Here is a 24,485-nt window from a genome sequence, read left to right as displayed (position 1 = left end):
GGTTATTCTACCATTTCAGAGCATTAGGAGGTCTCAGTAAGCACAATGCTAGTTAATTAAACATTGAAACCACAACATAACTCCACAGTAGGCATGTCTGCCGGTCCTGGTAATATTGCTAATCAAATTGGCATTAGTTCAAGGCTCCCACACACTCCTGGACGGTGGTCTATTGACACATTCCATAGTGAGTGTGAGCCAGGGCAGACTGACCTAACCTCACGCCTAAACATCACAACAGCCAAATAGTTAGTGGTTAATCAGATGACGATAAATTCACCTCACAACACGGCTGGCAGTGAATTTACCAGGAGTGTCCGAGGTCTTCACAGCCTGTCTCACACCCTCAGCGAGAATAGTCAACAAAGTGGGGCACGCCTACAGTATGCAGTTTACGTCACCTCACTGATGCAAAACATTGTCCTATTGTGACATCGGGGACCCTTGAAATCAGCAGGGCTGGGGGAACAATGATTGCAAAAGAAGTAAGAGGCCTTGAAGAGAGAATGAGGGAGAGAGAGACAGAAAGACAGAGAGAGAATCAATAAGTGGTCTTACCGTGCCAGTGGTTGGGCTGGCTGGTGAATGGTGGTCTGGGGAACCTAGGACTTAAATAGTCAAGCAGTGGGAGTGTCTTCCTCATAGGCACCCATCTTAAACCACCGTGGAAGGCAAAGGGAAGACCTGCAAAAATAATACAAAACATTTTTAATAAAACTTACCAAATAAATACTTTAAAATCTAATACAACTAGGTTCTTGTTTTAAAAGTGCACATCATGAAAAACAAACATCATCCTACACTTCATCATTTGTACGGCAACTAAGCAAACTATAATTTACAGTCTCCAATTACTGGCAATATTTGTACTATCAAGTGTCAAAACACATCTGGACTCCCCACTGCACTCATCACTTTCACTCCTCTCCCATTTAAAACATGTAATACTATCCATCTCTCTTTTGTTTTGACAACACACCAACTCCAGCTGATCTGAACTGTCATGCCTTGGTAACTGGCAGCTTCCTGCAGAGCAGCTTTGTGAGACGCAGCTCTCCATTTCGATTAGTCCTCAAAGCAAGCGGTCATGTGTTCACGCGAATGTGTGAGTGTCAGCGCGTGAGCTAGTGCACGTGAGAGGTCATGGAGGTGCCATGGCATGCAAACTTTAGACCTTACATTGTGCAATTATATAAACAAATACCTTCATTCCAGGGGTGCAGAGGTTAAAAGCTCTAGCTGTGTGCTAGCAATGAACTACCCGACTTCAACTCATTCACTCCAGGTTACACTTCAAAGTAGGACGATACAGTATGACTGACAAATAAATCCTCTCACGTTTCCAACACGACGATCAGTGCATGCCGTTCCAAGGTTTCAGGGTTAGATACACACAGGCCTACTGCATATTTATGGGTTATTTGACACGTGTATGAGTAGCCAAGTGTCTTGCAACAACTTCACTGTCAATGATACAATACAAGGTGACAAGGTGACAGGTGAGGAGTAAACTGTAACCTGTATCCAAAAATAATGGCCATTTGCTGCTGCATTCTTCAGCTTTGGTTTCAGCTATGATCAATATAAAAATCTAACAAACATACCAAAGTTATTCTATATGACCATACAATAGATTACACAATTCAATTTAAACCATACAACTACACACAAAGACTACTTTTAACAATTTACACTGAACATTTTATAAAAACACATTTAGTGGAAAAACTGTGTAGATGCAAAGTTTGGTAACAGAATTTCGGTAAAATCTCCCTGTTTTTTCACGTTTTCCAAATATCTACTCCAAATTCAAAGATGAAAGAATGGGGTGTCAGCAATGACATGACACCTTCACATTGAAAAAAATCTGTTGGTTATTGAACTACAGTAAATGAAGTGGATTTAGACCTGGTGACAAGGGATTACATCATGGGTCCCGGATCTGTACTATACAGAAATGAATCATTCTGGATATGAATATCATTCTCTTCATAGCGTTAGAGCCTGAATAGGTACACAAAAAAAGTACAATTATGCAATATCCTCCTTTGCATTGTTGGGTTCTGAGAATATGAAATATAATTATGTCGCTGAGGGAGAGAGGGTAATGTATAACGTTTACATTATATCAGGCATCCTATTGAAATATTTAGTGCAGGGAAGAGATCACGTGTCAGGCATTGATAAGGGGAGAGAGCCATTGATTAGTGATGGGGAAGGGGGACAGAGATCAGGTCACGTTAAGGGAGAAATAAACGTTTATGGTTGGTATCACTTAGTGTCCTGCCTAGGAGTAAAGACAATGTTTGTACAGATGTGTAGGAGGAGACTCAGCCTAGGACGAAGGGTTAAATATCAGTAATTGTGTGAAAATGTTTGTCTAATGCAGCTGCATTGATCCTCTCAGAAGAATAAACTTGGTTGAGTTTTTTACTCTTGAGAATTTGAACCGAACAGAATATTTGGTCACATTTGCGAATTATTTACACTGGCTATTATTTTAATAAGCTCCGCCCCCAAACAAGACCATGTTTGGTTGGTTGGGGCCAAATCTGAAACAATAACAGACGAAATCTGTTTTGCGAGTTTGGACATCAAAGTACAGTAGAGCTCAGTATAGCACATTATACTGTACTCCACTCTAGTGTGCTCTACCGTACTAAACTCTCCTACACTATTTTACAGTACAGCACAGGACTTTACTGAACTGTTATTTTACTGTACTCTACTGGACCAAATCTGAACCAATCATCCACTTCTATGTTCGGGCAAAATCAAAGCCGGTGAAAGCTGAAATTAAAACAAGTCTGGACCATACCAAAAAACAACATCTGTGGATGTTGAAATCTCACAGTAAGGGCAGACCGACCAAATTTCAACGTCCATGGACGTCTGGTGTGTGTCGGTTCGTGCTCAGTGGTTAAGGATGCTGGTCATAGTCAGAGATGTTTAGAGGCCTTTTGTGCCCAAAAAGCTGTTTTTGCCCAAAAGCCTGTTTTAGCATGGGCAGCGCCATTGAGGTCTTTCACCATTTTGAAGTAGTCAACTGGATGAGACTTCTTATGGGTTAAGGACGGGTTACATAATTCCATCCAGGTCATCAGGAGAGATCAGCGATTCCATAACTGTAGGTGGGGCAGGCAGGAAATAGACAATCTTGGCTTAATAATACCTGTTCAAACACTCCAGGTGGCAGTAAACACCCTTTCAGTTTGTGTACCAACTGATAGATGTAGCGGAAAAAAAATTGACTACTTCAAAATGGAGACGGCCTCGCCTGTGCACTTACAGACACCATAATGGGACAGATACAACGTTGCGATCTCTATGGTCACAGTAAATGGAAAGAGGGGACTTATGGGTAGGTGTCAGCGAGAGCCGAGAGAGGTGACAACTGGAGTGAAAGAGAGGCGGCAAAGAGCGAGAGGTTGTCCAGGCTGTTTTCGCACTTGCTTTGACCACCAGACGACAGAATGAGAAAGAAAACAGTTGAGATGAACATTATGCAGCATACCAGTGGGAGAACTGTAGCGTGACCCAACTGTGGTTTGTGACTACTATTGAATTCCCATTGCCAATTAAATTTCAGTAATTTGGAGTTAATCACTTAGTAATTCAGAAACCAAATAGATATCAGTAAAAAACTAACTAATTGGTAGGTCTACCTTCAGTTGTTACTTCTGTAAACTTTCATTATCCTCCTTCCTCATGAGGAAGAGAAATGTGAAATTATCTTGTGGGGTTTTGGTAATGAAATGGATGGATCAGAAAACCATTTGCCTCATGCAGCGCGACATCTCCTTCACATAGAGTTGATCAGGCTGTTGATTGTGGCCTGTGGAATCGTGTCCCACTCCTCTTCAATGGCTGTATAAAGTTCCAGGATATATTGGCGGGAACTGGAACACACTGTCGTACACGTCGATCCAGAGCATCCCAAAAATGCTCAAATGGGTGACATGTCTGATTATGCAGACCAAGGACTAACTGGGACATTTTCAGCTTCCAGGAACTGTGTACAGAACCTTGCTGAAACATGAGTTGATGGCGGCGGATGAACGGCACGACAATGGGCCTCAGGATCTCCGTGCATTCAAATTGCTATCGATAAAATGCAATTATGTTCGTTGTCCACAGCTTATGCCTGCCCATACCATAACCCCACCACCACCATGGGGCACGCTCGTCGCAAAGTGATGTTAGCAAACCCTTCGCCCACACGATGCAATACACGTGGTCTGCGGTTGTGAGGCCGGTTAGACATACTGCCAAATTCTCTAAAACAATACTGGAGGCGGCTTATGGTAGAGAAATTAACATTACATTCTCTGGCAACTGCTCCAGTGTACATTCCTGCAGTCAGCATGCCAATTGCATGCTCTCTCAAAACATGAGATATCAGTGGCATTGTGTGACAAAACTGCACATTTCAGTATGGCCTTCTATTGTCCCCAGCACAAGCTGCACCTGTGTAATGATCATGCTGTTTAAGCAGCTTCATGATATGCCACACCTGTCAGGTGGATATTTACTTTGGAAAAATGCTCCCTAACGGGGATGTAAAAACAAACATAGAATGGGACAAACACTGTGTTTTGATGCATTTCTAATACCGCAAGACTTTCTGGTAGATGTTTTCTAAGACACCTTACCTCATTTGTAGGATGGAAAATGGTTGAAAACCTGTACATAATTTCTTAAAAATATAAACTCTTAGGAGCATGTCAAATGAAAAGGTATGAACTTCACATGTTGGTCCTTTTACATGGAAATGCCCAAAGGCTACCAGCTGGAGAACAATAGCTGTGACCGGCTCTGAGGGCATCCATTCCTCTGATAGATGTGGAGCGACAGATAGACTGGGGGGAGGGGCTCTAACTGGCTCATCTCCAGAGCATTATAAAACACAGCATCGTCCTTTACAGGCACTGAGTCACAACCCAAGTCAGTTACATTTTTTGCAGTGATACTTAAACCATGTGACTTCATTTCATAGCAGTCATCGTGACTGCCTTTAAAGTATAGGCCTAGGCTAGGCCAATTATAATTATGGATAATTATGGCAGCTAATTTGATTTCCTCATGCCTGACAATACTGAGTTGTTCTTAATGATGGGCTCAAATTATAGGTAATGAAAATAAGTACCCTCTCAGGGGATGATCAGTGTAAAGATCGTGGATCAAGAGGTTCAGATATGTTCTGTTCCTGTGAAAAACCCAGGCTGGCGAAAGAGAGAGATACTGTATTATTGTGAAAGGGACAGGAAGGTCAAGAAAAAAACAGATTTGCAATACAGAGATACTGTATCCTACTGAACAGGAAAGGTCATTAGCATTTCCACAAGAGTTGTGGGGACGTTTTCTTATCTGCTAAAGGATAAACAAGGTTGTGAATGTTGTCTTTACAGTGTCTAAAGACAATTTAAAAAACAGCCTTGCGTTTCTTCCTGAGAGTCTTTAAAGTCTGCACTTAAACATTAGCATTTCCCCTTCCTGTAAGGTTAAAGAGTACAAAAATGTCTACCATAGCTTGACAATTTCTGACAACTGCACTGCACTGCGGTAAAATAGTTAACTTGCGAACATATACCATACCTGTCCATTTCAACAAGTAGGCTACAACAGGGGAAAAAGCTGAGTCAGAGTCTATAAAGGAGAGAAATATTTGAGTGAGAAGTCAGGTTTACCAGGACTGTAATCTCTCAAAACAATGGTTTATTGAATGAATTACCTCTGCCAGTTATAGGGCCTGTGCTGATCAAAACGGTGGAAGCCTGCCATGACTGTCTGATTCTCCTGAGCCTGTGTGATCAAACCCAAGTGTGTCTGACCCATTATCACATCTTACAAGTCATCACCTGAGGTACAGACTACTAGCGAGAGCAGCCTATGCCACAGCATCACCTCTACAGTAAAATCAAAAACACACGCATTGAGCACCAGCAGTTAGGAAAATAAGGTCATCTGAGACGAGTCCAGAATCAACAAAAAGGCTAGGTACAGTAATTGGTAAACAGTTCTAGGGCCTATTGAAATCAACCTACTCACTTGCAGTCATGCTTGATATTATTAGAGGTTGTACGTACAGCTGCTGAAACAGTGGGGTCTTAATGGGGCTTCACTGGCCCTGTGACAAATCAAATCAACCTTTATTGGTCACTGTTACATTCGCCAATAAGAAAATATTTTCGCTCAACAGGCGGTGTCCACTGAAAGTTGACAAACAATAACAATCTGGGTCCTAAAAGACATCCACTATAAATTCCCACTAAATTTGCCTCAGAAAAGGAAAACCAAACTAAAAAAAAAAAACACACCAACTTATGTGGAACAAACCCAAAAGAGTGGGGAACACAAAATAAAAGGCTTGTTTTTAAATCAAACGAAGAGAAAGAGCTAAATTGCAGTCAAGCACATCCAACATCTCATGCCAACACAGGTGAAACTAATGAGGTGACAGGTGCAACACATCCTGACCAACGAGGATGATTCCAGGGCAAGCCAAGACAACAATATAGCCCATATTTTTGTTGGACAAGTTTGCTCACAACCAACAACACCCATTTCACATCATGATCAACTTAAATGCGTCGCCTTCTCCAATATAAACATGGTGTTAACTGTCAGTCTCGCATACAAGACAGAAACTCTGCGCGCGTGTGTGTGTATATATATATAAACCCATAAAAAAAAGAAACGTCCTCTCACTGTCAACTGCGTTTATTTTCAGCAAACTTAACATGTGTAAAGACTTGTATGAACATAAGATTCAACAACTGAGACAAACTGAACAAGTTCCACAGACATGTGACTAACAGAAATGGAATAATGTCTCACTGAACGGGGGGGGGTCAAAATCAAAAGTAACAGTCAATATCTGGTGTGGCCACCAGCTGCATTAAATACTGCAGTGCATCTCCTCCTTATGGACTGCACGAGATTTGCCAGTTCTTGCTGTGAGATGTTACCCCACTCTCACACCAAGGCACCTGCAAGATCCCAGTCAATTCGGGGAGGGGGGGGGGGGGGGAAATGGTCCTAGGCCTCACCCTCTGATCCAACAGACGTGCTCAATGGGACGTGTTGAGATCTGGGATCTTCGCTGGCCATGGCAGAACACTGACAAGCACAGAATGAGCAGGATGCCTGGTGGCATTGTAATGCTGGAGGGTCATGTCAGGATGAGCCTGCAGGAAGGGTATCACATGAGGGAGGATGATGACTTCCCTGTAATGAAAAGTGTTGAGACTGCAGGCAATGACAAGCGCAGCCCGATGATGCTGTGACACACCGCCCCAGGCCATGACAGACCCTCCACCTTCAAAAATCGATCCCGCTCCAGAGTACAGGCCTCGGTGTAATGCTCATTCCTCCAACGATAAACGCGAATCCAACCATCACCCCGGTGAGACAAAACCACGACTCATCAGTGAAGAGCACTTTGTGCATTCCTGGTGTAACTCGGGCAGTTGTTGTTACCATCATGTACCTGTCCTGCAGGTGTGATGTTCGGATGTACCGATCCTGTGCAGGTGTTGTTACATGTGGTCTGCCACTGCGAGGACTATCAGCTGTCCGTTCTGTCTCCCTGTCTTAGGCGTCTCACAGTACGGACATTGCAATTTATTGACCTGGCCACATCTGCAGTCCTCATGCCTCCTTGCAGCATGCCTAAGGCACGTTCACGCAGATGAGCAGGGACCCTGGGCATCTTTCTATTGGTGTTTTTCAGAGTCAGTAGAAAGTGCCCTAAATTGTAATAACTGTGACATTAATCGCCTACCGTCTGTAAGCTGTTAGTGTCTTAACGACCGTTCCACAGGTGCATGTTAATTAATTGTTTATGGTTCATTGTTTAAACCCTTTACAATGAAGATCTGTGAAGTCATTTGGATTTTTACAAATGATCTTTTAAAAAGACAGAGTCCTGAGTTCTGAAAAAGGGACGTTTCTTCTTTGCCGAGTTTATTTTTTCACACACCTACTCATTCCAGGGTTTTTTACTATTATCTACATTGTAGAACAATAGTGAAGACATCAAAACTATGAAATAACACATATGGAATCATGTAGTAACCAGAAAGAAAAAAAGTGTTTAACCAATCAAAATACATTTTATATTTGAGATTTGTCAAAGTAGCCACCCTTTGCCTCGATGACAACTTTAAACACCCTAGGCATTTTCTCAAACTGCTTCATGAGGTAATCACCTAGAATGCATTTAAAATGAACAGGTGTCCCTTGTTAGAAGTTAATTTGTGGAATTTCCTTCCTTCTTAATGCGTTTGAGCCAATCAGTTGTGTTGTGACAAGGTAGGGATGGTATACAGAAGATAGCCCTATTTGGTAAAAAAAAAACAAGTCCATAGTATATTAAGAACAGCTAAAATAAGCAAAGAAACGACAGTCCATCATTATTGTAAGACATGAAAGTCAGTCAATACGGCCAATTTCAAGAATTTTGAAATTTTCTTCAAGTGCAGTCGCAAAAACCATCAAGAACTATGATGAAACTGGCTCTCGTGATGATCGCCACAAGAAAGGAAGATCCAGAGTTACCTCTGCTGCAGAGGATAAATTCATTAGAGTTACCAGTCTCTGAAATTGCAGCCCAAATAAATGCTTCACAGAGTTCAAGTAACAGACATCTAATCATCAACTGTTCACAGGAGACTTCATGAAATCAGGCCTTCATGGTCGAATTGCCGCAAAGAAACCACTACTAAAGGATACCAATTAGAAGAGACTTGCTTGGGCCAAGAAAAATGAGCAATGGACATTAGACCGGAGGTAATCTGTCCTTTGGTCTGATGACTCCAAATGTGAGATTTTTGGTTCCAACCTTAACCCAATTGAGATGGTTTGGGATGAGTTGGACCGCAGAGTGAAAGAAAAGCAGACAAGTGCTCAGCATGTGTGGGAACTCCTTCAAGACTGTTGGAAAAGCATTCTAGGTGAAGCTGGTTGAGAGAATGCCAAGAGTGTGCAACGCTGTCGGCAAGGCAAAGAGTGGCTACTTTGAAGAATCTAAAATGTATGTTGATGTGTAACACTTTATGGTTACTACATGACTCCATGTGTTATTTCATAGTTTTGATGTCTTCACTATTATTCTACAATGTAGGAAAAAAATCTTGAATGAATAGTTGTCCAAACTTCACTTGTACTAATATACATATACACAGACACACTACCGTTCAAAAGTTGTGTCAATTACAAATGTCCTTGTTTTTTAAATTAAAGCACATTTTTTGTCCATTAAAATAACAAATTGTAGACATTGTTAATGTTGTAAATGACTATTGTAGCTGTAAACGGCTGATTCATGGAATTTCTGCATTGGCGTACAGAGGCCCATTATCAGCAACCATCACTCCTGTGTTCCAATGCCACGTTGTGTTAGCTAATCCAAGTTTATCATTTTAAAAGGCTAATTGATCATTAGAAAACTCTTTTGCAATTATGTTAGCACAGCTGAAAACTATTGTACTGATTAAAGCAATACAATTCTTTAGAATAGTTCAGTATCTGGAGCATCAGCATTTGTGGGTTCGATTACAGGCTCAAAATGGCCAGAAACAAATTCCTTCCTTCTGAAACTTGTCAGTCTATTATTGTTCTGAGAAATGATGGCTATTCCATGCGAGAAATTGCCAAGAAACTGAAGATCTTGTGCAACGCTGTGTACTACTTCCTTCACAAAACAGGGCAAACTGTCTCTAACCAGAATAGAAAGAGTAGGATACCCCGGTGCACAACTGAGCAAGAGGACAAGTACATTAGTGTCTAGTTTGAGAAACATAAGCCTCACAAGTCCTCAACTGGCAGCTTCATAAAATAGTACACACAAAACACCAGTCTCAACGTCAACAGTGAAGAGGCAACTCTGGGATGCTGTCCTTCTAGGCAGAGTTCCTCTGTCCAGTGTCTGTGTTCTCCCCCCCCCCCCCCCCCCCCATCTTAATCTTTTCTTTTTATTGGCCAGTCTGAGTCTCAGTCTTTGCAACTCTGCCTAGAAGGCCAGCATCCCGGAGTGACCTCTTCACTGTTGACTTTGAGACTGGTGTTTTGGGGGGTAGAGCTTGAAAATGCAAGCCCCTTAGGTGCTGCCATAGAGTTAGATTAAAAGTGCCCATCCAAGAAGGCCCAAGGTAATTGGCCACAGGTAAAATTATGTCAATTCACGTTATATCTACAGTAGCTTTGATTGGACTGACCGTGTCAACATCATACTTCCAAAATCTTAGCTAGCAGTCATGAATGAAGTCGAAAATCTACTGGCAAATAATTTTTAATCCTTGTCATATGAAGATAAATAATTAAGAGAAATTATAGATAAAGCGTATAGGTGCTCATCGGCCATTGGACATAAACATTACACAAGATGGAAATCAACATTACACAAGTTGGAAATCGCAACTTCAACAATAACTGGTTTGGAAGGAATCAGTGACAATCTGCAAGCAGTGCAAAGCAATCACTAGCCTGCTATTAAGTGGAGTTGGTGTGTGGTCCAAATTATTGGTCTACGGGTCTCTTTTCCAATCTTAAAATGATAAACATTAGACATTGGCCATGCTGTCAATCCAGAATGATTTCTGCTGCGCTTAAAACAACTCAGAAGAGAGAAATCTGACAGTGAATTCAAGAAAACTGGTAACTCAGGAAAAAAAAAATTGCTCAGACTGTGAAAATACATTTTGAACGGTCATCCCAACTCGGAAGTGTAAATCGGGAACTTGGGCCTCTTTCTAGAGCTACGACCTGAAAATCACTGACGTCATCATGATTCAACTTTGTCCTCGCCTCGCCATAGTTCCCAGTTGTCCCAGCACCATCAATCCAGAGAATGTCAGACTTGGATGAGTAAGTTTGCCCACAAAAGGACCGCCGCACCTCCTTCCTGTTCAAGTGAGCAAAGCACAAGGTGAGTCCAAAAATGTATTGTATGCTGCTGCATTAATTATGTAATATGCGAGGGAGATATGTATATTTGTAGCTAAGAGTAACACTAAGTGTATGTTGTGTAGTAAGCTGTTAGTAGCCAATGTGCCTCACCCTAATAATTTGGTCTAGTTTCCCCTCTTAACTTCGCCTACGGTTCTGACTTGGTCATGCACATGTAGCCTATAACCTGTTTTAGAGAAAAGTAATCATTGAATACTGTAAGAGCTTTCATTGTCTGCTTATATGCCCCCTTTATTTGTCCTACAGTTCTGACTTGGTGTACAGGGAGAACACTAAGAACGGCCCATGTTCTGAATTCCGTCGCTGTACATTTCAAGTGCTAAACAAATAGTTATATTGACTACACCCGTTCTAGCTTGTTATTTAATGGTCTTAATCTAAATTACGGATTGCCTCTAATCCGCTTGTCGTCCCCTTATGCCATTGTTTGTACATCTTAATTGCAAGTAGAAACCACATTTGTTTAAGCAAGTCAGCCTTATCAGAAGTGTATTTTTTTAAAGGCAGTAAATGAGGCTCAATGAACTGTTTTGCAGCCAGACAAGGCTCTGCTGATAAGAGTTTGGGACAGCTTTATGTAGGCCGTAACAGTTTGTGGGCACCCTTCTTCACTGTTACAGTGTATTTTTTAGTGTTGTGGCTTTGCTGGCATGCATCGCTCCAATTTTAGTTTTTTTGTGCCCCACCAAGATTTCCAAGCTAAAATCGTCACTGCCTCTGGCTGGGACCAACTCACAAGCCTAAAGGATAGCAGCTTTAACAGTGTCATAATCTGAACTGTGATCAAGAGATAAAGCGGTGTACACTTTGAGCTTTACCCACAAGAACACTGGAGGAGCAGTGACCAGATATCACAGTCGTTTTAAGGATGTGGCAATCCGGTCAAACAGAGTAAAATATACGTCCACTTGCTTTTCATTGAAAGGCGGTACAAGACGGCTGTTCCGACCAAGATCAAACCCTATTGAGGGTGCAGGATGGCCCAACTTGATTCAAAGTGCTTGCGGCACTCTCTCTTTGGCATCCTTCCATCTCCATCTCTTTTAATCGAATGGCATGCTCCCGTTTCTTGTTCTCTGGCTGCACGTTTTATTCTTGTTCCATGGTTTTACCCAAATGGCCTTGCGCCACACTAGAGGTCGACCGATTATGATTTTTCAACGCCGATACCAATACAGATTATTGAAGGACCAAAAAAAAGCCGATACCGATTAAAAAGGGGATTTTTCATTCAGTATTGTTGTAATTGACAATTACAAAAATACTGAATTAACACTTAATATAATACATCAATAAATCTATTTAGCTCAAATAAATAATGAAACATGTTCAATTTGGTTTAAATAATGCAAAAAATTGTGTTGGAGAAGAAAGTAAAAGTGCAATATGTGCCATGTAAGAAAGCTACTAACTAACTGTCACGCCCTGGTCTTAGTATTTTGTGTTTTCTTTATTATTCTGGTCAGGCCAGGGTGTGACATGGGTTAATTATGTGGTGTGTTTTGTCTTGGTTTTTATTGTAGGTATTGGGATTGTGGTATAGTGGGGTTATCTAGAAAAGTCTATGGTTGCTTGAAGTGGTTCTCAATCAGAGGCAGGTGCTTATCGTTGTCTCTGATCGGGAACCATATTTAGCCAGCCATATTCTTTGAGTGTTTTGTGGGTGATTGTTCCTGTCTCTGTTTGCACCAGATAAGGCTGTTTAGGTTTTCACGTCACGTTTCTTGTTTTGTTAGTTTGTTCATGTGTAGTTTCTTCATTAAAGAACCATGAATCAAAATAACCACGCTGCATTTTGGTCCGCCTCTCTTTCGATAGAAGAAAACCGTAACACTAACGACTGACTGACTAACTAACAAGGTGACAGGTGCAACATCCTGACCAACGAGGATGATTCCAATCATGGCAAGCCACACCCAAACATAACTAACCTCTAAATCAAAAACAATCATTTAGCACAACAGTCGCGTACACAGAGTTGCAGATGTTATCGCAAGTGCAGCGAAATGCTTGCGTTTCTAGCTCCAACAGTGCAGCACTAATACCTAGCAATACAAAGTAAAGAGAAATAAATAAAATGGCGGAATGAATCCAATTAACAACACAAATAGCACAAAGAGTAATCCAAATCTATACTAGAGGTCGACCGATTATGATTTTTCAACGCCGATACCGATTATTGGAGGGCCAAGAAAGCCGATGCCGATTAAAATCGGCCGATTTAAAAAAAATATATATTTGTAATAATGACAATTACAACAATACTGAATGAACACTTATTTGAACTTAATATAATACAAAGAAAATAAATTTAGCCTCAAGTAAATAATGAAACATGTTCAATTTGGTTTAAATAATGCAAAAAAAAGTGTTGGAGAAGTAAAAGTGCAATATGTGCTATGTAAGAAAGGTTATGTTTCAGTTCCTTGCTCAGAACATGAGAACATAGAACTTTTTGGTAAAAACGCAACTCGTCGTGTTTGGAGGACAAAGAATGCTGAGTTGCATCCAAAGAACACCATGCCTACTGTGAAGCACGGGGGTGGAAACATCATGCTTTGGGGCTGTTTTTCTGCAAAGGGACCAGGACGACTGATCCGTGTAAAGGAAAGAATGAATGGGGCCATGTATCGTGAGATTTTGAGTGAAGACCTCCTTCCATCAGCAAGGGCATTGAAGATGAAACGTGGCTGGGTCTTTCAGCATGACAATGATCCCAAACACACCACCCGAGCAAAGAAGGAGTGGCTTCGTAAGAAGCATTTCAAGGTCTTGGAGTGGCCTAGCCAGTCTCCAGATCTCAACCCCATAGAAAAATCTTTGGAGGGAGTTGAAAGTCCATGTTGCCCAGCAAAAGCCCCAAAACATCACCACTGCTCTAGAGGAGATCTGCATGGAGGAATGGGCCAAAATACCAGCAACATTGTGTGAAAACCTTGTCAAATGTTTTCTGTAAGTCTTCACCTCTGTCATTGCCAACAAAGGGTATATAACAAAGTATTGAGATAAACTTTTGTTATTGACCAAATACTTATTTTCCACCATAATTTGCAAATAAATTCATTAAAAATCTTACAATGTGATTTTCTGGATTTTTTTTCTCATTTTGTCTGTTATAGTTGAAGTGTACCTATGATGAAAATTACAGGCCTCTCATCTTTTTAAGGGGGAGAACTTGCACAATTGGTGGCTGACTAAATAATTTTTTGCCCCACTGTATTCCCTAAGGTGTCTACAGCCTTTAGACGAAGTTTCACGCCTTTATGTTGAAGAGTGAGCGTAAAGGACCACATTGCATAAGTGGCCAGCTGAGGGCTCTGAGTGATTCTTGCACAAAAGACAGAGGTAGCCATTTTTCCTCTCGGTCCTACTGAAAAGCCAATTGTCCCAGTTGATATATTATCGAATAGATATTTGAAAAACACATTGAGGATTGATTAAAAAAAGCATTTGCCATGTTTCTGTTGATATTATGGATATAATTTTGAATTTTATTTGGCGTTGTCGTGACCACTATTTCCGGTGGATTTCTCAACACAACGTGACGAACAAACAGATATTTTGGGTATAAAAAATAAAATAAAAAAAATCAGGCCACACACACTACTGAGCCTCATTTTGACTTGTTTTAAGGACATTACATCAAAGTTGGATCAGCCAGTAGTGTGGTTTTCCACTTTAATTTTGAGTGTGACTCCAAATCCAGACCTCCATGGGTTGATACATTTGATTTCCATTGATCATTTGTGGGATTTTGTTGTCAGCACATTCAACTATGTAAAGAAAAAAGTATTTAATAAGAATATTTCATTCAGATCTAGGATGTGTTATTTTAGTGTTCCCTTTATTTTTTTGAGCAGTGTATATACTGTACTCTATACCATCTACTGCATCTTGCCTATGCCGCACGACCATCCATATATTTCTATGTACATATTCTCATTCATTCCTTTACACTTATGTGTATAAGGTAGTTGTGAAATTGTTAGATTACTTTTGCATTTCGGTACACTCGCATTAACATCTGCTAACCATGTGTATGTGACCAATAAAATTTGATTTGACTACATGGGTCATTTATGGAGTGTTCAGACCATATAGAGCAGAAATCTAAGTGATCTTTCAGGGATAGTCTTGTGGTAATATGATGACAACATGATGGTAATATGATAAATAATATATAGTATAAATATACTATAGTCTTTCCTACGAGGAACTCCCATAAGCTGTCTGTCAACTACCCTCCCGTGACTGAGGTGGGGGAGCATGAACTTAATACACGTGGTAAATAAGATCATACCCAAAGGTCAACGGTCAGTTACAGGGTCCTCTGGCTCTTTGCTAGGCTCCCTCTGCTACAACCCTTTGGGATCACTGAAATCAAATTTCATGGATGGAAACTTGACACCAGCCATGCAGTGTAGACACGCCACGGAGGAGGGAACTATTAATTCACTAGCGGGGGGAAGCCCTGGAGGAGATATTCCTATCTTAATTAGCCTGCCCGTTACAACAACAAAAATGTGTCCTAACGCAGCAACCTTTTTCTGCACCAGTAGGGTGTGACGAAGTTAGAATGCAATCACGATGTAGGCCTATGTGATGTCTTAAGAGTCTGACGATGTAAAACCATTTAGCTACAGTAGTACTAATGACTCTGACTATCCCCAATCCAAAGGCCTGGTTTTAGGATGCGTCAAGAGAGGGCATGGGAAGGAAGGACATCTAGACAGACATCAGTGCCGCTTTCACACGTTAAAGACCAGGATAGAAAGCCACTGTTGCCTGGCAACTGGGCCGAACATTGTACATGCTCTTGGGAAACGCAGCCTGCCCTGCTTTGACGTAACCCCCTTCAGTGTAATTTGTGTAAAATATAAATCCATTTTACCTTCAATATTGGCAGGGGGAGTAGAACATAATAATGGGAAGGGATGCAGCTGAAATCGACAATACCCTGCAGTATCAGACCTGTTTAGTGCTAGTATACACCATAGGAAAGATTAGAAGATAGGCCTATGTAATTAACCGTTTAGACATACATTCAAACATTTTTAATTTCAGGAGAACAAATGTTTTGGGTCAGGTCAAGTAATCTCCAACAGAGACAACCGTTCAGTTGTACAGACAAATCAGTCTCAAATTGTAAGAAACATACCGTACACCTCTACAGGCACCGAGTCTTCTCAAGGTAGCATCTCAAGACTTACCTTGACGCATGCTCCTCACCTAGTCATGGCATACAGTGGTAAACCCGTTCACACCAGCATGTGCCTCAGACAGTTTATAACGGCTGCCCAAAAGGTCAAGAATCTGAGTAGTCATTAAACCCTCCCTGAATAAGATGAACGATTGAGTCCCATGAATGCTGCTCTGACAAAGTACAGCATGTGTGTTTGAGGAGGGGTTATGGTAAGACTGGGAGGGGTATACAAATACAAATATTCTGAATCAGTGTGTGAGATATAGTAGCGGTGAGCTGTCACTATAACCACAGTTGGCAAAGATTTGTGTAGCACAAATCCTGAAGTTCGTTTTAGTTCTAAGGTTCAAAATGAAGGTTATTAGCTTTCCAAAAGAGTTGAGGGTTTTTATCTACTGAAGGAGTTCCGTGATAAGGTGGCCATGAGCCATGATAATTTCATTACACTATCACATGGTGAAAGGTGACAAATCAATAAAGCTAGTGGAAGAATGAGAAAGATACGCTAGTCAATAATTATCTACACCAGCAATCATCAACTAGATTCAGCCGCTCGCCGATTTTTTATTGAGGGGATAGTTGGGAGGCCAGAACATAATTACAAATAATTTGTAGTAAAGAAATGTGTAATACTGCAGTAATTTGTAGACAAGAAGAAGCCCAAACAGATATATTTGACTAAAACAATCATTTCAAACCTTGCTTACATTAGTACATGATCACGTCCTCTATCTATTATGCGTGGGAATACTTGGGAACAGATTTCCTAAATTAAAATGCTTGGAGCTGATTTCCTGTTGTTTTTTAAAATTGTCTTTTTATGTCCAACAATGAAAATTAAACACATTCTCTCTCTCTCCAACTGTTTTTTCTTTGCACAGAAAACTTGGGGGCCAATTTGGCCCGCCTGCGGGGCCGCCAGTTGGAGAGCCCTGATCTACACAATTCTTCTGGTCGATGGCTAGAAAGAATGTGGCCTCTGAAATGGTCGGGCACCCATTGAAATCAAATCGTCTAGGATGGCACGTGCTGTTGTTTGACAGATGAACCTTGAAACATGGAATCAGTCTAGAGATTTGGAACGTTGTAACCTGACCATAAGAGCTTGATAAATAAAACACTACAGAAATGCAAAGGTTGCAAATAACACTCAAAATATACTGAACAAAAATATAAAACACAGCATGTAAAAAGTGTTGATCCCATGTTTTATGAGCTGAAATAAAAGATTCCAGACCTTTCCATGCGCACAAAAAACATATTTCTGTCAAATTTTGGGCACAAGTTTGTTTATATCCCTGTTAGTGAGCATTTCTCCTTTGCCAAGTTAATCTATCCACCTGACAGATGTGGCATATCAAGGAGCTGCTTAAACAGCATGATCATTACACAGGTGCACTTTGTGTTGGGGACAATAAATGGTCACTAAGGTTGTGTGTACACTTGACACTTACATGCGAGTTCTGCTATCAGAAAACGAGGCTCGCATTGAATCGACGGGTCTAGACACACAAAAGACGCCTTGTGGTCTGATTGTGTTGAGATCGGTCTGACCACTTCAGGTGGTGGTCAGGGACGCATTGTGTGCGGATTTCTCCTTAGTCTGGAAGCAATCAGGCTACTGAAAGTGCATACAGCGGGCGACATCATCAGCACTCCTCCCACAAGTTTCCAGCAAACTTGTGTTTTGGGAAGAAGAGACACGTTTTCATTATAACGTTGGAGGAAATATACCTAGCATGTACAGTAAACACGCCTCAAATGCCAGCTAGCTAATTTAGAATTTAAAAAAGTGTTTGACGAGAGTTATGGTAACTCCTTTGCAATCCCATAGCGTTGCTTGCTATGCTAACGTGCTGGCTAGCTACTTACAATTGAAGTCGGAAGTTTACATACACTTAGGTTGGAGTCCTTAAAACTCACCTTTCAACCACTCCACAAATTTCTTGTTAAAAAACTATAGTCTTAGCAAGTCGGTTAGGACATCTACTTTGTGCATGATACAAGTAATTCTTACAACAATTATTTATAGAGATTATTTCACTGTATCACAATTCCAGTGGGTCAGAATTTTACATACATTAAGTTGACCGTGCTTTTAAACAGCTTGGAAAATTACAGAAAATTATGTAATGTTTTTTTTTTGTTGTAATGGCTAATTGACATCATTTGAGTCATTTGGAGGTGTACCTGTGGATGTGTAACGGATGTGAAACGGCTAGCTAGTTAGCGGTGGTGCGCGCTAAATAGCGTTTCAATCGGTGACATCACTTGCTCTGAGACCTTGAAGTAGTGGTTCCCCTTGCTCTGCAAGGGTCGCGGCTTTTGTGGAGCGATGGGTAACGATGCTTCGTGGGTGACTGTTGATGTGTGCAGAGGGTCCCTGGTTCGCGCACGGGTATGGGCGAGGGGACGGTCTAAAGTTATACTGTTACACGGGCCTACACCTTTATTTGGCACAGCCCAGAGCAGCCTTGATTTCCACATCCACTGGTTTTTGATCCAGTCCGTACCAAATCTGAACCAATGATAGACGTTTATGTTTGGTTCAGATTTTGTCCAGACTTGATTTAGCCCAAATATAGACATCCATAAATTACATATTTAATTCAGAACCAGAAAAAGTGCCTCATTTTAACATCCTGAAAATACATAACATCTGGAAAATACCTATTTTCACCTTTCATTCAGAACCTAAATTGAACCTAACTTCAACATCTGGAAAATATATTTATTTTCAACATCCTTTTGCTTACTGGGACTATTCTAGTTTTACAGAGGGCATCATTTTTTCGTCTTACCTAGGGTGGCAGAACTGCAAGGACCGGCCCTGGTTGTCACACCATACTGACTGGTTTTCTGATACTGTATTCCCAGTCATGTGAAATCGATAGATTAGGGCCTAATGAATTTATTTCAATTGATTTATTTCCCTATATGACCTGTAACCCAGTCAAATATTAAAAATTGTCGCATGTTGCGTTTATTTTTGATCAGTGTACAATGTTACAATTTTTTTTAAAGTTAAATGTTAGCAACCGAAACGCTGGGTTCATCATTTGAAACAATGAATGTTTAGATAAATGATAGACAACACCGTCATCAGCGATTTTTACATAGCACTCGCTGGCTAAATGTGTTACATTAGCTTGCTAACTAACAAGCAAGCTGTATTTCAATCAATACAAATAAATATCAATGACAGCAAAACACCTTCTGCCTCGCTAGTATGCTAACAAACTATATAATTAATGAGCTTACGTCCGCGTGGTCCTCCTTCCACGAAGCGAATGTTCACCTCGCCGTGCTGCGGTTCATCAGCAAAGCTACCGCGTGAGGTTACATTGAACCAATGGCAATGTACTAATGTAGATTCAAGAGCGTGTCATGATCCCAATGGCTTGTTAAATGTCAAATCAACACACATCGGCTTCTATTTTCTTGTACTTTGCTGATTCGAAGGGAGTAAATTAACATCTCACCGTGATCAGACGCGTGCGTCTCTTTTCATTCGGCTAACTATGGAGGAGACCGAGGTCATGCTCGCGATACGAACCGCCCATTTTCCTTGACAGCTCGCTTTCTTCACACACTGCTAACATGCGGCTATTACTGCTAATAATAGTCTTCCGTCACAAATTATGTGCATCATCTTGAATAATAGCAGGGAAGGCTTATTTGGCGGTTTACCTTAAAAATCATGGATCATACAGGACACACAGGAATTCACCAAATATATATACATTTATTTTAGTCCAGCATCGGCACTGTATATCACGCCAGACAGTGTTGCACAGACTGATCTGTCTGTCATTTTGCCCAATGTGTGATGCAATCTTCATTTCTCAGACATTGATTGATTACCCTGCCCCTTTGATATGCAAATATCGGACCAGAACACCCTGATGTGATGCAAACCAGCTGGATTGATGTGTAACCCACCCCCCTTTGCTGTTTGCCAAAATAATCCATCCACCTGACAGGTGTGGCATATCAAGAAGCTGATTAAATATCATTATCCTTACATAGGTGCACATTGTGCTGTCAACAACAAAAGGCCACTAAAAGATGCAGTTTTGTCACACAACACAATGCCATAGATGTCTCATGTTTTGAAGGAGTGCAATTGGCATGCTGATCAAAGAAATGTCCACCAGAGCTGTTGCCAGATAATTTAATGACCCTTTCTCTTCCATAAGCTGCCTCCAGCGTCATTTTAGAGAATTTGGCAGTACGTCCAACCGGCCTCACAACCAGACCATGTGTAACCACGTCAGCCCAGGACCTCCACATCCATCTTCTTCACCTGCGGGATTGTTTTGAGACCAGCCACCCGGACAGCTAATGAGCTACTGAGGAGTGTATCTGTCTATAATAAAGCCCTTTTGTGGAAAAAACTCATCCTGATTGGCTGGGCCTGGCTCCCCCCAGACCCACCGACTGCCTAGTCACGTGAAATTCATAGATTTAGGAAACATTTATTTCAATTGACTGATTTCCTTATATGAACTGTAACTCCATAAAATTGTTGCATGTTGTTTATATTTTTGTTCAGTATAAATGTTGCTGCCACAATTAGCTTGTGTCGTGTCCCTCCATTGCAGCACCCTGGGTTGCAGTTTCCCAGGTCTCTCCCCCTCCACTGGGCTAGATGAGTCACATCTAGCTAAATTGATTGTTATTCTGCAGAGCCAGTGGCAGGAAAACCTTTGAGGGAAAAAACAATATACACTAATGCAACTGCTACAGAAATAGCAGACACCCTCTCAATTACTACACTTGGTGCTAAGTGATTGGACAGGCAATGGCCAATCACATCAGGCCTAACCATGTACACTTTCTCAGTCTTAACATCTGTATCACCTTCTGAACTCTGGGACTGACTCCTTTTAATCCTGCAGACTGGCCTCAAGAAAATATTTGCTTCAGTTTATCATTGCTAGACTTTTTTGACATTACAAATCATGTGGCAACATTTGATGCACCCCAAAGTACAAAACAAGTTCCTGTTTCAGTTTATTATTTCATAAACATATTGTAATCTCACATACATAGTAAGCATAATGACATCCCTCTGAACACCACAGGGGCAAAGTAAGTAGTGATATAATTAGCATCTCCATAGAATGGCCTTATTGCAACTACAGAGGTGGCAACATATTGAGAATACTAATTTTTCAAAAAAGGGAGGGTAAATTACTGCCGTCTAATCACAACATAGTCCAGAAAGGCACTGTCTGACTAGGCGTTCAATTCTGATCAGGTCCAATATGAATTCTGCCAGCTGGGACCCTGGGGTCCTAAGATGAATTAAATCCTTATGAATCTGTAAGGGATCTCTTTCCTCATGCCAGACCGGGTAATTCAGAGTATTGATATTAAAGGAAGGAATTAAAGAACAACGAATGAGTAGGCTATGACGAAAGAAAAAAGTTCATCATTGGCCCCAAGAAAAGGTCTGACGTGAAAGTGTCTCGTGCAGCCTCAGTTGAGCTGCCTGATTATCGAGTTTATGTCTGTCCCTCTGGGTCCTGGGTTGCCTATGTCCTTCAGAAGACCTGCCTTGTCCCTGGCAGCGTGTCGAGCCACAGACAGCTTGAACGGCCATATGAAGTTGCTGACCACCCGGAAGTTCTTCCCCACAGAGTAGATCTCATGGATCAAGTCCTCCAGACAGATGATACCATACTTGCCTGAGAGGAGAGGTATGGAGAGGTATGATGTAAACATTGTAATGAATATGTATCTCAATGAAAATCACGGTGGTAAATGATCTGCAGGACAACTTTGCTACACTACTATTTTGACATGCATATACAAGACTTGTAACTCCACACGCTGATAAAAAAATACACATTATAAATTGTGATCCTCACCCATATGCTGCTCAATGAGTGTGTTGTCTGTGAGAGCGACCCTTCGCTTGTCAATCTTGGCCTGTCCTCTTTTCAAGATCAACTCACGAACTGACTTCAAATTGGGAAACCTGTTAAATTTAAATAATTTGCCATTGTTATTACAATACATTGTCCAACTAGTTGATTCCACACGTCAGGGTGGATTCATCTCAATACATGAAGTAGATTTGCTGTTCAAATTAGTCCCTAGGTCCCCAAAGTCTGACCCCCATTCTCACTTACCCCCATGCTACATAGGGCTCAACCATTTTCAACATGGCCATAGAAGTCTTGTTAACTTTGACAAAGGCACCGCTGAAGATCTTTCTCAGGCGTAACATCTGGATTACCTTCTGAACTCTGGGACTGACTCCTTTGATCCTGCACAGAGAGAGAACAGATGAAAATATTACTCCAGTATTCAGCCTGACCACTAAAGAGGAGCTGATGGAATACTGCATTTCTAGATGATTGTGACTGCATAGCCACTTACTGTGAGTATAGAATAGTCAGGCAAGATTTGCTAAGCTTTATTTGCACCACTTTTAGAATCACATCATGTTACTACAGATTTCAGTCACTCACTCTCTGATGCGGACAGCGAAGGCCAGTCTGTTCTTTGCAGGGGGCATGGCTGGAGCTGGTCTGTGACCTGCTCTCCTGATACGGGTCTCATCGCGATGCTTTCTATGGCTATCCTTCAGGAAGTCCTCCAAGCGCTTGAACTTCAAGGGTTTCCCTTTAGATACCTGAATGGATACATTTACACTTGTTGATGGCCTACAACTTTATACAAATCAAAACAATCATAGGTAAGTGATTAAAAGGCCACCATGGTAAAATATTGACCCCTCCAGTGTGTTACCTTTCTCTTCTCAAGAAGTGCACGTTTGGCCTCAGTGGCTTTGATGGCTTGGTATGCTTTCCTCTTCTTCAGAAGGTTCTCAGGAACCAACTTTATCACCCTCTTCACTCTAAGCACAACATTTAATAAACACTCATATCATACAGAGAATACAGTGAGATAAGGACAAAGTCCACAGAACTATCGACAAGATTATTCCCATATCCATCTGCACCAAAAACCATGACACGGATCTGATTCATGAGTGAAATGAAGTTACCCAGCTAACAGTAGCTAGCAAACTTGGTTATTATAAATTACCTTTGCAGGCAAACCAAATAACACAAATTTAGCTCTGGCATTCTGGTCACATTACATAATTATTTGATAGCAGATTTTGTTTCGTGTTACTTGTGTCGAAACATTAAAATGTCATTATTTAAGTTGGCGTTGCGTTACGGCTAATGGAATATCATGCCTATGTGAAACATACGCAATTATCTAGCTCTCTGTAATGAGCATCTTTCAGACAAATCATACAAATACATGGCTTGACGGAATCCTGTTAGTCTAATTTCACATTTATGCTATAGACATTTTTGGAAAATTATAAATGTAGCAAAGGATGGACTTAGATCAACATGTAAACAAATACGTACTCAGACTCCTGCTCTGCCATCACGAATCCCGACGTGTGAGTGAAAACGTGTGCCGGCGCAGACAAATGACGTCATCAAAGACTCCCCAGCCCTTGCTCAATCTGCCACCTTGTGGAGTGGAGTGCGAAAAACAATAACTGCTCTCTTCCTCAAAAAAAAAATATATATATATATTTTGTGCATTCAGTCTTGAATATATTTCCTACGTGAGAATGTTTATCACAGGTGGCTGGTGGCACCTTAACTGGGGAGGACAGGCTCATAGTAATGGATGGAACAAATTAATTTATAAAGCCCTTTTTACATCAGCAGATGTCACAGAGTGCTTATACAGAAATCCAGCCTTAAAACCCCAAACAGCAAGCAATGCAGACGTAGAAGCATAGTGGCTAGGAAAAACTCCCTAGAAAGGCAGGAACCTAGGATTAAACCTAGAGAGGAACCAGGCTCCGAGGGATGGCCATTCCTCTTCTGGCTGTGCTGGCCATTGAGGCCATATGGTTTCCATGTGTTTGATATCATTCCATTCCAGCCATTATTATCAGCTGTCCCCGTCTCAGCAGCCTGTGATGTGTATGAATAGTAAAATGTGTTCTTTGAACCGTGGACCCTGACTTCTTGGTAAAACAGACAATTTTCTCTCACACTGGTGCAAACATCTCTATACTGGTGCCAGTACCACTAATACAAGGCTATCCCACTAACTAGCTATGTGAACTTGATTTCCGAGATAGCCTTCAATACGCATTCTTGAAAAATAAAGCATTCATAAGAGCCTGTTCCGTGCAACCGCTTTTCAGATATATGGTGATATTGCAAGTAGTTACAGCACACTGGGCAGACCGAGGCAAAGCACTGCTTGCTTCTTTGCCCTCTCCCCATGAACGAGCATCGTACTGAACTTCTGTCATTGT

The 24,485-nt window shown here is 41.2% G+C and overlaps 3 protein-coding genes and 1 long non-coding RNA gene across 8 annotated transcripts in view; 2 read left to right on the top strand and 2 right to left on the bottom strand.

The window, feature by feature from the left end:
• Nucleotides 1-19,781, bottom strand: part of slc5a6a (solute carrier family 5 member 6a) — a 32,322-nt gene extending 12,541 nt beyond the window's left edge. Inside the window, exons 1-3 of one of the 5 annotated variants that reach the window (XM_036985105.1) lie at nt 19,433-19,725; nt 559-684; nt 281-459 (exon numbers count right to left, since the gene is read on the bottom strand). The gene's annotated coding sequence lies outside the window, so the exon portion shown is untranslated. Of the gene's footprint in view, nt 1-280; nt 460-558; nt 685-979; nt 1,082-18,972; nt 19,030-19,432 lie in introns of those variants that run through there. The other 4 variants (XM_036985102.1, XM_036985101.1, XM_036985104.1 and 1 more) reach the window with 4 other exon arrangements.
• LOC118965504 lies at nt 10,491-17,414 on the top strand. Its single transcript, XR_005052842.1, has 3 exons — nt 10,491-10,927; nt 14,197-14,313; nt 17,053-17,414. It is a non-coding gene; the product is annotated as an uncharacterized LOC118965504 (long non-coding RNA).
• Nucleotides 19,782-21,183: 1,402 nt separating the features above from the next.
• rpl7l1 (ribosomal protein L7-like 1) lies at nt 21,184-23,612 on the bottom strand. Its single transcript, NM_001160672.2, is given in 6 exon segments — nt 21,184-21,864; nt 22,048-22,157; nt 22,312-22,449; nt 22,654-22,817; nt 22,934-23,042; nt 23,572-23,612. Coding segments are annotated over 6 exon segments (750 nt in total). The 5' UTR covers nt 23,592-23,612; the 3' UTR covers nt 21,184-21,655.
• A 775-nt stretch (nt 23,613-24,387) lies between these two features.
• Nucleotides 24,388-24,485, top strand: part of ncoa1 (nuclear receptor coactivator 1) — a 99,996-nt gene continuing 99,898 nt past the window's right edge. Inside the window, exon 1 of the mRNA XM_021612059.2 lies at nt 24,388-24,483. The gene's annotated coding sequence lies outside the window, so the exon portion shown is untranslated. The remainder of the gene's footprint in view (nt 24,484-24,485) is intronic.

This window comes from Oncorhynchus mykiss, chromosome 8 (assembly GCF_013265735.2).
Source record: "Oncorhynchus mykiss isolate Arlee chromosome 8, USDA_OmykA_1.1, whole genome shotgun sequence".
Classification (NCBI taxonomy): domain Eukaryota; kingdom Metazoa; phylum Chordata; class Actinopteri; order Salmoniformes; family Salmonidae; genus Oncorhynchus; species Oncorhynchus mykiss.
This window is presented reverse-complemented; position numbering and strand designations above follow the sequence as displayed.